Source organism: Ctenopharyngodon idella, chromosome 13 (assembly GCF_019924925.1).
Source record: "Ctenopharyngodon idella isolate HZGC_01 chromosome 13, HZGC01, whole genome shotgun sequence".
Classification (NCBI taxonomy): domain Eukaryota; kingdom Metazoa; phylum Chordata; class Actinopteri; order Cypriniformes; family Xenocyprididae; genus Ctenopharyngodon; species Ctenopharyngodon idella.
In genome coordinates, this window is record NC_067232.1 from 8799326 (window position 1) to 8813813 (window position 14488).

Here is a 14488-nt window from a genome sequence, read left to right on the forward strand (position 1 = left end):
AGCAAGTCTTTGGGAACAGCTAGAAACTATTTGTAAGTCAATAACAACAGAGACTGTGGAAAAATACATACATACAATGCCAGCAAGAATGCAAGTTATCATCAAGGCCAAAGGAGGCCACACAAAATAAAAATAAAATAAATAATTTTTTGGTTATTATGTGTGAATAAAGACTATTTAGTTGTTTGAGGTTTTTTGCCTAATAAATAACAATAAAACTTGTAATTTTAAACAAGTTTTTGACAGATTCCTAAAATATTTGTGTTTTTTCTTTATTATGACAGGTGGTCTAATAAATTTGTTATATATATGAACATGTACATGGTTTAAAGCTATAAAATGTCAAAACAAAAAAAGTGCAGATCAAAGATCAGTTCTCTATTACATTTAAATGGAATTTAATTATAAAATAAATTTTGTAGCATGTGGTAAAAGAAGCACCACATAATTCTTAAAAATGATTCCAACACTGAAGACATAATTTAATTAAAAAAATGAAAATATGACCCTATTAGATCTACTGTAAGATTTTGCTTGTTATGGATACTGCTTTAAAACATAACATGATAAGACAAGATATACAGACAAACTTTAAATATGAATATTTCTCACTATGCAATGCAGATGTGAGAATTTCAAATGTGTACAATAATTTATAATCCACTAATCCATTTAATAAAACATCTTAAATGGTTCTATCATGATTAAATATTGATGAAATCTAAATAAATGTGATCTAAAATTGTCTAGTAGTGATTAAGGCGATTTCTCTAATGTAAATGCGAGAGCTGTTCAATCAAAATCTAATTCACAACTAAAAACATTTAGAATTTTAATACAAGTTAATGCGTTTTCTCTGCGAAAGAAATCAAGTGAATATATACTGCAATATACTGGATGTATTCACATATATCATACAGACTGTACAATTGATTTGAAATAATTTAAAAGCTTCCCCAATTTCTAACTACATGAACAAAAAACAAACAAAATATAAAAGCTGGACATAAGTGAGCATCCAGCAAATTCTGCATTTGACATACAATCATTATATAGAGCACCAAAATGTGCAATAATGCAATACTGACACATTTTTATAATGGACTAAAATAATGGACTAGAAGCCCTTTCCAAGTTTGAGTTAAAACTATTGTTTCACTACATTATATTGCTTGCCACATCTTGTACGTGTTCGGCACCACTGTACTCAATAAAACCCACCACATTTATGTACAACCTAAAAGCCAAATCAATGAGACACTACCTAGAATTTTGGGAAAACTGTGATAATGTTTAGGAGGAAACTAAAATGCAAGGTAAATAAACATGGATTATGTCATAAACATATGATGATAGTCTATTCCTGAACAGCAGTTATATATAAGATATGTTACAACATGACCACATGTATATCAAGTAATCAGACTTTTTTGAGGAAAACAAAACAACACTGTAAAGGCACAACATATATCTGATTACATTCTATTATACTGAGGACGGTACATATTAATCTAGATACAGAGGAATAATGGCAGTAATAAACCTGGACATCGCAATGGACCTCAATGTCCATTCAATGTACATTGAACCAGATACATGAGTCATATAAAATGTAAATGTTTTTCACATGCATGGATATTCATAGATATTACTGGACTCTGCACGAATACAGCAAGAAATATGTAATATATACAACAAAAAAAAATTCCTCAGAGCTGCACACAACAATGTGATGAGTCACTGCACGCGCTCAATGTTTTACACTGTTGTGCTGGACCTTGAGAGAATATCAGGGACACTTTAAATTAAAAGAGTGCAAGTCTTGTCCTTAGTGTGTGCAAAAACATTACTGATATGAAAAAAAAACCATGTCAGAACCATTGCATTGCTTTATCTTGTTTGAAGGTCCCTCTCTTTCTCTCTCTCTCTCCGTTTCAGTTCATAATTGCATTCCAGGCCCATTTTAGCCACGCTGTAGCCCCCTAGTGGCTGAAAGCGATAACCAAAGTGCAGCCGGTGCCAGAGAAGAGCCGGCTGCCGCAGGGAGCCAGTCTGTTAGCCTCACGGCAGGAAGCATGGCGAAGAGACAGGAAGAGAGAGCCTCGTATCAGCGGCCGTCCAGCACTCCCTCCACCAGGCACCGCCTCAGGGCCGATGAAACCTGCCACAAAACAGAGACAGCAGACGCTAGTTTAGTAGCCATGCCAGCAGACAGGGCACAGAACAGATCTGAGCAATATTTAGAGTTCCCATTGACATTCATTGTATTTTTTTGTCCATACAATATAAGTCAATGGCAACTGAAACTGTTTGGTTATCAACATTCTTCAAAATATCTTCTTTTATGTTAATTAGAAGAAGAAAAAAAATACATACAGGTTTGGAACAACATCAGAGTCAGTAAAAGCTGACAATTTTCTTTTCTTTTCTTTTCTTTCTTTTTTTTTTTTTTTTGAGTAAACTATCCCTTTAAAGGCACAATATGTAAGTATCACCACTAGAGGTTGTTTATTCAAAACAATTACAATGGCGTAGCTTAAAGGGCTAGTTCATTCAAAAATTAAAATTTCTGTAATTAAGTACTCACCCTCATGTAGTCCCAAACCCGTAAGACCTTCGTTCATCTTCGGAACACAAATTAAGATATTTTTGATGAAATCCAAGGGTTTCTGAACCACACATAGGCAGCAACGTCATTACACCTTATGAGGTCCAGAAAGACATCGTTAAAATAGTCCATGTGACTACAGTGGTTACACCTTAATGTTATGAAGCGATGAGAATACTTTTTGTGCACAAAAACAAAACAAAAATAACTTTATTTAACAATCTGAACGGTTGTCTTACGCAGTTGACGTAGTGAACGCAGTGCAGGCTTCTGTGTTTACATCCAAAAATAAATAAAGTCGTTGTTTTTGTTTTGTTTTTGTGCACAAAAGTATTTTCGTCGTTTCATAACATTAAGGTTGAACCACTGTAGTCACTTTGACTATTTTAACAATGTCTTTACTACCTTTCTGGACCTCAAAAGGTGCACTGACGTTGCAGCCTATGTGTGCTTCAGAAACCCTTGATTTCATCAAAAATATCTTCATTTGTGTTCCGAGGGTGAGTATTTAATGACAGAAATTTCAGATTTGGGTGAACTATCCCTTTAATGATGCCACTTGAGCGTGAAATCATGGGAGTTGTCTTTATCTCCACAGCCGACGGAAAGCAATCCGATGGGACTCGGGCAAAAATTGTGTTCATGGATGAGCTAATGTATTAAAGTTTTATTAACGTTACTGTTGTATTAAGCAGGGCTGGGCCAAGAGCCTGGAACATTTTACATTGCCGTTTTTATTATACTAATATATCTCGCAGTTGGCCGCTGCTGCTCCTTTCGTTTTGTTCTTTATGCATATTTTACGATTAATGTTACAATTTACGTTTAAACTCCACCTCCTTCTTCCCTGAACTTGAACATAGCCAATAACCTTTCATCCTCCTGATCAAGTTGCTAGTACACAAACATACCTGGTAAACTGTTTGCTTTCTTCATGGACTTCCATTTCTTTGCTTTTAAATTCATTAAGTTCTTTACGTATAGCAGCCTGTGACAAGAAAAAAAAAAGCCATTAGTGATGATGTGATTAATGTTTAAAACAGTTGTGCTCCTTAATATTTTTGTGGAAACCGTGATATATATATTTTTTACGATTCTTTGATGAATAGAAAGTTCAAAAGAACAACATTTATTTGTATTTGAAATAGAAATCTTTTGAAACATTATAAATGTTTTTACAGTGACTGATCAATTTAATATGTCCTTACTAAAAACTATCAAACGTATGAAAAAAAACCTTCAAACTTTTGATAGGTAATGTATATTTATAAAAACTGCAATAGTCACATTATAATTATACAATGTTAATATAATGTTTTATGTTCACTGTTAAAACAGCACTGTTAATTATAATGAACTATTGACCACACAAGTATTTGTTAATTACCATATTTAAATGCACCAGTCACATGCCCAGTAGATGGCATCAGTGACCTTACAAAGGGCAATAGATTTTCCAATATAATATAAACTATGCATTTAACAATATTATAGACCGGTAATAAATGTGTTGGGCATGTTTTTTACTCATAAATCATAAAGGAATAGTTGTATAGAATGAAAGTGTGTGTCATTATTTACGTTGGAACACAAAATATATTTTTTTCAAAAATTTTCATGTAGATTTTGTCCATAAAACAACAGTTAACAGAGACAGGGGCTTTCAAAGTTCCAAAAAAAGACAAAATAAGTTCTGGCTTATAAAAGCACTAAAAATCCATAAAACTATGTTCAACAACAACAAAGATTACAGCAGATAACGGGTTTAGAATGAGGGTAAATATTTACAGAATTTCCTATTTTTTTTTAGATCTAACTATTTTCATTTTGGGAGAACTATTAATGCATTTGTGCTTTGAAATAGGTAAAAGTCATCTAAAAGATTGGAAACTCTTAAAAATAAGGTTTCTTTAGTTAATATGAACTAAGAATGAACTATACTTCAACAGCATCTATTAGACTTAATGATAACATCAAGAATACATTATTAACATCAAAAGTTGTATTTGTTAACATTAGTTAATGCGCTGTGAACTAACATGAACAAACAATGAATTTACCCTTGGTAAATATGATCAAAGATGGCTATAAAAATAAATCTGCATTGTTTATCCTTTTGATCTTTAACTCATAAAATTAGCAAAAAACTAACCTTTCATTGAAGGAAAAGTGTTGGCCAAAATTATTGGCATGCCTAGAGTAAAGTTATGAGTAAATATCTCTGAAGTATATTCCCATTCATATTTACATTTTTTTTTAGCACACCAGGGTGATCATGAACATGAAATTGTCCAGCCATGACTTCCTGTTCCACAGGAGTAAAAACATGAGGAAACACAAAAGCCAAATTCCTTAATCATTCATCACAATGAGTAAAACCAAAGAATATAGTTCTGATGTGCAGCAAAGGATTGTTGAGCTTCACAAAATAGAAAGTGGCTGTAAGAAAATAGCTAAAGCATTGAAAATCCCCATTTCCACTATCAGGGCAATAATTAAGAAGTTCCAATCAACTAAAGATGTTACAAATCTGTGTGGAAGAGGACCTATGTCTAAATCGTCCTAATGTGCGGTGAGGAGGAGAGTTTGAGTGGCCAAAGACTCTCCAAGGATCACAGCTGGAGAACTGCAGAGATTAGTTGAGTCTTGAGTCTCAGAAAGCTTAAAAAAAAATAAAAAATAAAAATTATCAAACAGCACCTACATCCCCACAAGTTCTTCGGGAGGGTTTCAAGAAAAATCCTCTCAAATGCTCTCATCCAGAAACAATCTCCAGCATATTCAGTTGTCAGACAAGACTGGAACTTCAAACGGGACCGGCTTCTATGGTCAGATGAAACTAAAAAAAAGAGCTTTTTTGCAGCAAACCCACCAGATGGGTTTGGTGCACACATGGATAAAAGTACCTCATGCCCACGGTTAAATATAATGCTGAATCTTTAATGGCGTGGGCCTATTTTTCTGCTGGAGGTCCTGGACATCTTGTTCAGATACATGGTATCATGGATTCTATCAAATACCAACAGATAATAAAACAAAACCTGACTACTTCTGCTAGAAATCTTATAATGGGCCGTGGTTGGATCTTCCATCAGGACAATGATCCAAAACAAACATCAAAACCAACACAAAAATGTGTCACTGAGCACAAAATGAAGCTTCTGCCATGGCCGTCCCAGTCCCCTGACCTGAACCCTAAAGAAAATGAGTGGAGTGAACTGAAGAGAAGAAGCACCAACATGGAGCTGGGAATCTGAAGGATCTGTAGAGATTCTACATGAAGGAATGATCTCTGATCTCTTGTCAGGTGTTCTCCAAACTCATCAGGCATTATAGGTGAAGACTCAGAGCTGTTATCTTGGCAAAAGGAGGTTGCAAAAAGTATTGAATAAAAGGGTGCCAATAATTGTGGCCAATGTGTTTTGGAGAAAAACATTTATTTCATAATGTGATTTTCCCCCCATTTTCAATTCTTTTCCTTCAATGAAAGGTTAGTTTTTTGCTAATTTTATGAATTAAAGATCAAAAGGATAAACAATGCAGATTTATTTTTATAGTCATCTTTGATCATATTTACCAAGGGTGCCAATAATTCTGACCACCACTGTATGATCCTTTACAATTTCATGCAGCACAGCACAATTTAAAGCAACAGTAAGAGAGAGGAATTTCTTACTTTGTCTGCAGGGGTCAACCTGGTCCAGGGCTTGTCAGCACGCCGATCATAGTCTTTTGCATCTGTGACCTCCACATATTCATTGAACCGCAAAATTCTGCGTGCCACCAGCTCTGCCACTGTGGGCCGGACGCTGAGCTACAGACAGAGCAATTCCTTAAGTCACCTTTTAATATATATGCAGTCACCTTCAATACGATTTAAACATATTCCTTCGAGCCTAAGCAATACCTTAAGTGCGTGAAACAATGAATGTCATACAAAATGTCATCTTTGATAATGAAGCAGGTAATGTTGGATGTGACTAACTTTGAAAGTGAAAATATTTAGAAGTGGTTTCTATACCTGCAGTCATTTGTCTAAAAAGCACTGTCCATTGTTGCAGTTTCAGCTAGAACAGGTCAATTTTGAGAAAATCTCTGTAAATGACTATTGATCCAATTTATAGATCTGGTCTATCAGCCCATTTAAATTCTCTGCCCTGATTCTCTCAATTACATAGGGCATTAAAAGCATACTAAATTAGAAGGCCCTAATTAAAATGGCCAGACTTCCAGCCACCACTTCTACAACACATCAGGAATGTAAATCTCTTTCTTACTCCCTACAACACCTCATACATTGCAATTAAGAGTTAGCAGACATGATCAAATTGACTAATTTCGCAATAGCAGAGGAACATCTTAAAATATTAAATACTAAATTCAAGCACAAGTACACTGCCAAAATGTCATTAGTCAAATTGATATCCTGTTCTTAAAAGTGATTTATTGAGATACTAGACTCATATTTTACTTTTTTTCATTTTACTTCCTTGTAAGGCCAGCAGAGGGTGCAATGTCCCACAATCCCCCATTTTCCATTAGATGATGTCACAGTGATGATTTTGATTAATGATTCATAACTTCAAGCAGCATTATGCTGAGGTAACAGGTTACGTTATTTGTAATTAGAGCAATAAATTAAAATGTATACCCGTATTCTTTCAATATCTGACATTTCTATGCAAGCTCATTTCAGCCACATGAGGAAAAAAAAATCATGCTTTGGTAAATTACAATTATGACAAATTGAAATTATGACATACTAATTCATAATTATATATTATTATGAATACACTATATATATATATATATATATATATATATATATATATATATATATATATATATATATATACACACTATATATATAATAATATACTATATATAAAATTAATAGATAGGAAAAAAGGACAGAAAATTGTCATGGTTATCATAATTTTGAACTTATCCCATAATTATGATTTACCAAAACAAGATTTTATTTCTTATGTGGCGGAAATGGCTCTCCATATATTTCTGATACATTAAACAAATTATGATAATTTGACGGTATCAAAGAAAACAGGTCGACTGCAGAAGGTTGTACCTTTCGGGACAGTCTTCTTTTAATCTCCTTCTTGGCCTCTTGTTCTTCTTCCTCATTTTTCTCTAAAGGGATATAAGAAAGATTATTTTGTTAGTTTTTATCCAATCCAATGATCCAATATTTACTCTGAATTTAAAATATTAAATATTTGACAATTATTGCAAAACAGAGAATATAACTTTCCATTTTAGCACAACCAAGGTCATTCAAGACTAAATGACATGTATCCAACAATGTTGATATTTAGCCCTTCTTGTCAGTAAGTGATCAGAGTGCAGTGAAACCCAGCTTAGCATAACAGTAAATGATGGTCTAAAATGAAACCAAAATACGTTTGTGTAACACTGGCCAAATACTGAATATGTCATGGGACCATGAGAATTGCTTGAAGATTCCTTATCTATCCTATGCTGACCAATTGCTTTAAATGGTCTGGAAACTTGCTGTTGTTGTTGATGATGATTAAGTTAACCTAACAATTCAAAGTGACATTATACTCTTATGATATTTTCAGTTATCAATATCTTTTTTAATAACGTAGCTTACTTTTACTTCAAACTAATATACTGATTTATACATTACAACTCTAGATTTGAGACATTCAAGCCCTTTATGGGATTTTGCAGCTAAGATGAATTATATCTCAGGTAAGCAGTGAGCTTTAGGCAACTCTTTGATGAATTGTTTACACCTCTTTGTTAGTCAGCATATAGCTTACAGCTTGTTTAAGCTCCATCACATTCCTAGTCTTCATCAATTAAATCACACAGGGACAGAGACACACAGGCACGCCTGTGACTCAATGAACGTGTCTCCAACATCGGAGGCAGCAATAAGCAAGAACAAACAGTGGAGCCCAGGGCATCCCAAACAAAGCAACTGTCAACAAACTATGTAAATGAGATAGTGACAGGAGACATACGCTTCAGAATATTTCGCTGTTCGAGCTCTTCTGTGGTGGGCCTTTGACTCAGCCGTCTATGGGATGAGGAAAACAAGAGTCAGTCTGGGAGGAACCACAGAGACTATTGATGAATCTTTAGCTTGTGTTTTGTAAAGAAATTCATAGGTGCCCAATTTATACTCATCTACAAAACAAGATTATGACCAACAAAAATTCAGTCCAAACTTCTGACTAAATTGTCAATGCTAGTATCCAATATATTAGCAGTAACAGATCAGGATGGTTTAGAGTACCTCACTAGTTTACAGCCGATCTGCTGCCATAGCTCCTGTCGCTCCATCTCTGAGGTCCGTGGGAGAATGTTTTTCTCTTCTAGCTCCTTCTTGCTGGGCCTGTTGCCAAGTTTGATAGCAAGTGTGTCCCTGCGTCTAATTTTGCTGGCAAGGGAACCTATAAAAAGAAAACTTAACAATAAACTAGAGATGCATGATATATTGGTAGCATATTGGGTATTGATTGGCATCAGAGTTGTTTTTTAAAAAAAATGTATCATCAACACTTCTGCAATTTAGTACAATTGTGTTCATATCGACAGCGAACCGCACTGGAGTTCATATTAACCATTAACCATCACAGTAAAACTTTTTATGTGAACTCGGGTACGGTTCATGGTTGTGCAACTGAGTTTGGAAAACAGTGTTCACATCATCCAAACAAACCGAACTCTGTCGTCAGTTGAACTAGGTGCGCACCAAAAATAAGTGTGAAAGCACCTTAGTCACCATTAAATCAAAACTGACCATTCTTATTAGAGCCCGACCGATATATCGTTTTGCCGATTTTATCGGCCGATAAAATGGTTGTAAATGGTGTGATTACGTAGTTTGTCCAGCAGAGCGCACGCCATTGTTTGTTACTGGCACCAGCCAACCCTTTCACTTCAGTAAAGAGGTCTCTTGTTCGGGCAGCGGCAAGCAGTCAAGCGGTGTCTTCACATGAGTCAAAGCGTTGTCTTAACGGTAAGTTGCTAACTAGTTTGTGAAATACATAACTTACTGTAAAGTTAATAAACAATGACCCCTCCCATAAGTTTCCTTTTTCAATATAAGTCCATCCAATATAACATTAGCCCCGTCCCTTAAAACTGCCATGTTGCTCATGCATATCACATCGCTCACATTACATATCCTAAATTAGCATAGTTTGTCAGTACAGTCAGTTAACGTAGCAGATTGAAAAGTTAGTATCTTTCTGTAGTCCAGTAGACCACGGTGCAGTGGTGGCTTGAATCTGCTGAATGGTGATTTAACGCTACGTTGTCACCTAGTTGGTGAAATGCGCTGATATAAAGTAAATAAACATGTCCCCATCTTTTACTCTTACAATGAGCTTATCATACTCATTTGCTACATTAGTAGGATTTCCACGATGCAGAAAACGCGGACTAAATCACGGAATCCAGTCATAAAACGGATTTTACTGTATAACACAGAATATCATATTTTTGATGAATAAATAAAAAACGGGTCAGAACACTTAAATCAAATCGCGATGTAGACTAGTGTCTGTGGATATTAAATTGCAAAAAGACAATTTAAATATGATCCTCATGTTCTGCATGTTCATTTGATTACCAGACAATAAGCCATTGACTGCATAAACCTGCCCCTGTTGGATTGGCAGTAGCTTGCTTGCCCTACACAGTTACCTTGTTTAATTTCTTAATTCAAGTTATATATATTTTATATATATATATATATATATATATATATATATATATATATATATATATATATATATATATATATATATATATATATATATATATATATATATATAGTTCTATTTGTGTTGTAAAGTTATTTATAATAAGTGAAGTTTACTGTTCAGTGCACTGATGCCAGGCTTATTTTGGATAATAAGGTTTATTGTTAAATACCCTGCCTTCATTACACATCTATCACGTCAGTATAAGTGTTTGATCACCACATTTGAGTGACCATTACAAAAAATGTGTTTATGAAAATATATGGTATTCAATATACAGTACCAGTCAAAAGTTTGGACACACAAATGGGAAGTGTGTCCAAACTTTTGACTGGTACTGAACTATAATATACACAAAGAATATCGGCCGATATATCGATATCAGACTTTTTTTGACTTCCTAATATCTGTATCAGCATCGGCCCCGGCCCCCAAAAACCCATATCGGTCGGGCTCTAATTCTTATTTTGTTTTTCTAGAAAAATGCACCATTATAAATAATCTCGTCACAATACACAATAGGGAAGAAAAGACTATCACAACTTCCATTTCATGCCGACTTTAAAGTTTTTCTTTAAAAACACAAAATTTAGTATGAATGTTTAATGTAATCTTTATCAAATCTCAAAATCACACTTTTTCATATTGTGCATTATAATGTTGTGATTCCTAATTCAATTGTAGCATTTAAAATGATTGATTTTTAAAAATATACAGTACTGTGCAAAAGTCTTAGGCCACCAATAGATGTTGTTTTAGCAATGGTATAGTGACCAAATATAATTATTTCTCAGTCTCTTTATTAGAATATAACTAGAAAATTACAGGAAATTTGTATGCAGTATTAAAAATCAGAAAAATAAATAAATAAATAAAAAAATCAGAAAAAAAACAGCTTCTATAGGTTAAAGTGGCAAGTATTTAGTGACCACCCTTTACACTTGAACAATAGCAGGAACCTGGCTTTCTTAAACCTAAATGGGATGGAAAAGGACTGGAAGGCCAAGAAATCTTTCAAAATATGATGAGAAGTTTCTCAGAGTTTCTTCTTTGAGTAACTGGAAGAAGTCCAGGAGGTCACACTAAATACTGTTTTCTGCTTACAGAAGCCATTTTGTTCTAAATTATTTTACATTTTGTGTACATATTTCCTTTACTTTCTGTTTGTATCTTAATAAAGAGAGCGAAAAAATAAACATGGATGGTCATTACAACATTGCTAAAACAACAAAGCTGTTGGTGGCAGACTTTTGCACAGTACTGAATATATATATTTTTTCATTTATTTAGAGAAAATGGTAAAGAATATCAATACTGGACATTTATCAGTTATCAGCCCTGATATGAACATTCTAATCGGCTCATCTACATCAGACAGCTTCAGTACCAGTGCAACCCTAGAATAAACTTAAGACATTTGCATTCTGACACCAGTGAAACATCTTCAGATTGCAGTGTGAAAAGAACAGAAAATGAGAAACAGGCGTCAGACTTTGCAGGAATGTGCTGTGCATTGTGCACTGGCAGCAAAGTCTGCAGAGTAACCAGCATGTCAGAAAGTAACACTGACTAGAGACAGCATGTTTTTCCAGTTTGACAAACTAAAGGCTTGGACCACAGCTTTGCCAAAATTCTTTGAAGTTACAAGATAAACTTCTAAAATGCAGATTCCAAGAATAAAAACCTCCAAGAAATGTATCGCCTGTACTTGTGCTACATGCTGTGTTGATTATACATAAACAGGCTGATTACACATACAGTAAGAATACTCTCCAAGGATATCCAGAAAAGTGGATTATTTCAAGCTTTTCAGTTACATAATTTTAATTTGGCTCCATTTTTTATATTGGACAGAAAAATGTAGAGAAACAAGGGGTTTAAACAACTAGACTTGAACACGTACTAGAGGTATACTCATCATCTTCATCCTCCTCTTCTTCGTCCTTGTAGAGTATAGGTCCATCTGAATCAGAGTCGCTGGCCTGGCTTTCTCGAATGGAGTCAGGAATGATGGTCACCTCTGGGCTTTCCACATTGACAGTTTGTTGTCTCTCTCCCTCTTCAGTCCCAACAATCCTAAAAAAGGCCAAGCAAAACACTAATTTAATCTACCCAAAATATTCATTAGGATGAGCCGTTATCAAAATCAGTTTACGTAATCAAATAAGGGAAAGAGGACAACATGTTCAAGATCAAGGTCATACATCATTTTTAAAATGAATATTTTTACTTGATGTCCATTTATAGTGTTAGTAAAGATTTTGTGCAAAGAGAGTCAATGTTTGACCCTGTCATGACCATTTTCTCTCACCTCTCTGACTGTTTAAACTAAGTGGTGTGTTTTGGCTGCTGTGTCTTTAAGAAATGGCCACTACACATGTGAGAAGATCAAGAGTTGATTGCTGCGCTTCAGAGATCACTCTTTTTTTTTTACTATACATTTTAAGTAGCACAAGGTTGACAAACTGTCCTGTTGATTCATTTTGATATAACACCTTCAGCACGGTTGTATTGCTGCAATGCTGTAGGTCTGGCTAAAAAAAAAAAAAAAAAAGTCGAGATCCAAAAACAAAATCAGAAACGGCCCCACATATAATCATGTGATAATGTTCCAAACTAGACAACTTACAATATTACTAAAACTTTATTACTAACCACATTTCCTATCACACAAGTTACAAGATCAGTCTATTTGATGTCTTACGAAATATTGGTTACAAAACCATTTTGGCAAACTACAAAATTACTGCACAACTGAAAATGAAGAACAATGCTTTAGCCTGAAGTTACATTGCAGAAACAGTTGCCCTACCAGTCAAAAGTTTGGAGTCAGTATGTATTGTTTTTGTTTTTCTGAAAGAAATGAATAATATCATTCAGTAAGGATCCATTAATTTGATCAAAAAACGACTGCAAATGCCTTTAAATTGTTACCAAACACATTTCCAATAAATGCTGTTCTTTTGAACTTTCTATTTATCAAAAAATCCTGGAAAAAAAAAAAAAAAAAATATCATGCTTTCCACAAAAATATTAAGCAGCACAGCAGTTTTCAATATTGATTATAGGATACAACGTTTCTTGAGCAACAAATCAGCATATTACAATGATTGTTAAAGGATCATGTGACATTAGCTACATTTCCATCCACCTATTTTGGAATATTGCGCAAAAAAAAAAAAAAAAAAACACGCTGGATGGAAATGGCAAGATGCACATAAATTCTAAAAATAACACTTGAATGGTACATTATAGTAAGTTAACCCCGATCTCATTAAATGTCTGATTGGAGGATGACACAGCGTGACTTATCTTTAGGGGAAATATATTGACATGCACATGTGCTATATAAATCAATATTAAAAGCACAACATTAGAAGAATACAGATTATAAAGTGATATTAAACATATACATTAAAAATGACAACTGACCTTTGTGTCTGGTCTGCCCTCTTTTTCTCTTCCTCGCTCTCTGTGCTCACAGGTTCACCTAAAGTGTCTGAGGAAAGTTCATTTGAGGATCCAGTGAAAGATGTTTCCTCTGTGGCTTGGTTAACATGAGGCTGTCTTTTGTCCATCTCGGCAGAGGACTCGGAAAGTTGATCGGCACCCTTCCCATCCTGAGATTTCTCCTCTGCCTTCTCATTAACATTTGAAGTTAATTCTTTTTTCCTTTGATCCTTTTTAGAGGAGCTTTCCACAGTCTCGGACGGGGTTTTGGAAGGGGGCCGCGGGGACCTGGAGGGGGCGGTTTTCTTGGCAGACTTGGCTTGTGCTGTTGTTAGTTCTGAGTTGTTGTTCTTTGGGGTCTTCGAGCAGGTCGATGAAGATGACTGACCTGAGGCCTGAGTGGAACTCTTGGATGTGCCCGCAGTTTTCTTAGGATTCGTAGCTTTTGCTATGAAGAAATTCAGGGAAATTAGATAATTAGAGATCATGAAACGATAAGTTAATGGCTACACCAAAAACAATGGCAGTGTTTTAAATAGTTTTTCTGAGAACAGAAACTGATTACTTTTACTAAGACATAATGACAGAACTAAAAGATAAAATCAGATGGTTTATGTTCACATGCAGGTTCCTATGTGAAGGTCACTGCACTGTCACTGCTGAGTTTAGTTTG

At 34.7% G+C, this 14488-nt stretch overlaps 1 protein-coding gene across 4 annotated transcripts in view; it reads right to left on the reverse strand.

The window, feature by feature from the left end:
- Window positions 1-819: 819 nt before the first annotated feature.
- The window catches only part of phactr2 (phosphatase and actin regulator 2), a 43840-nt gene continuing 30171 nt past the window's right edge, over window positions 820-14488 (reverse strand). For all 4 annotated transcript variants that reach the window (XM_051918062.1, XM_051918065.1, XM_051918064.1 and 1 more), the window contains 8 exons: window positions 13798-14263; window positions 12269-12441; window positions 8892-9048; window positions 8617-8672; window positions 7695-7756; window positions 6285-6422; window positions 3520-3596; window positions 820-2161 (listed from right to left, as the gene is read on the reverse strand). In XM_051918062.1, coding sequence (XP_051774022.1) covers window positions 2146-2161; window positions 3520-3596; window positions 6285-6422; window positions 7695-7756; window positions 8617-8672; window positions 8892-9048; window positions 12269-12441; window positions 13798-14263 — 1145 coding nt within the window. In that variant the 3' untranslated portion in view covers window positions 820-2145. The remainder of the gene's footprint in view (window positions 2162-3519; window positions 3597-6284; window positions 6423-7694; window positions 7757-8616; window positions 8673-8891; window positions 9049-12268; window positions 12442-13797; window positions 14264-14488) is intronic.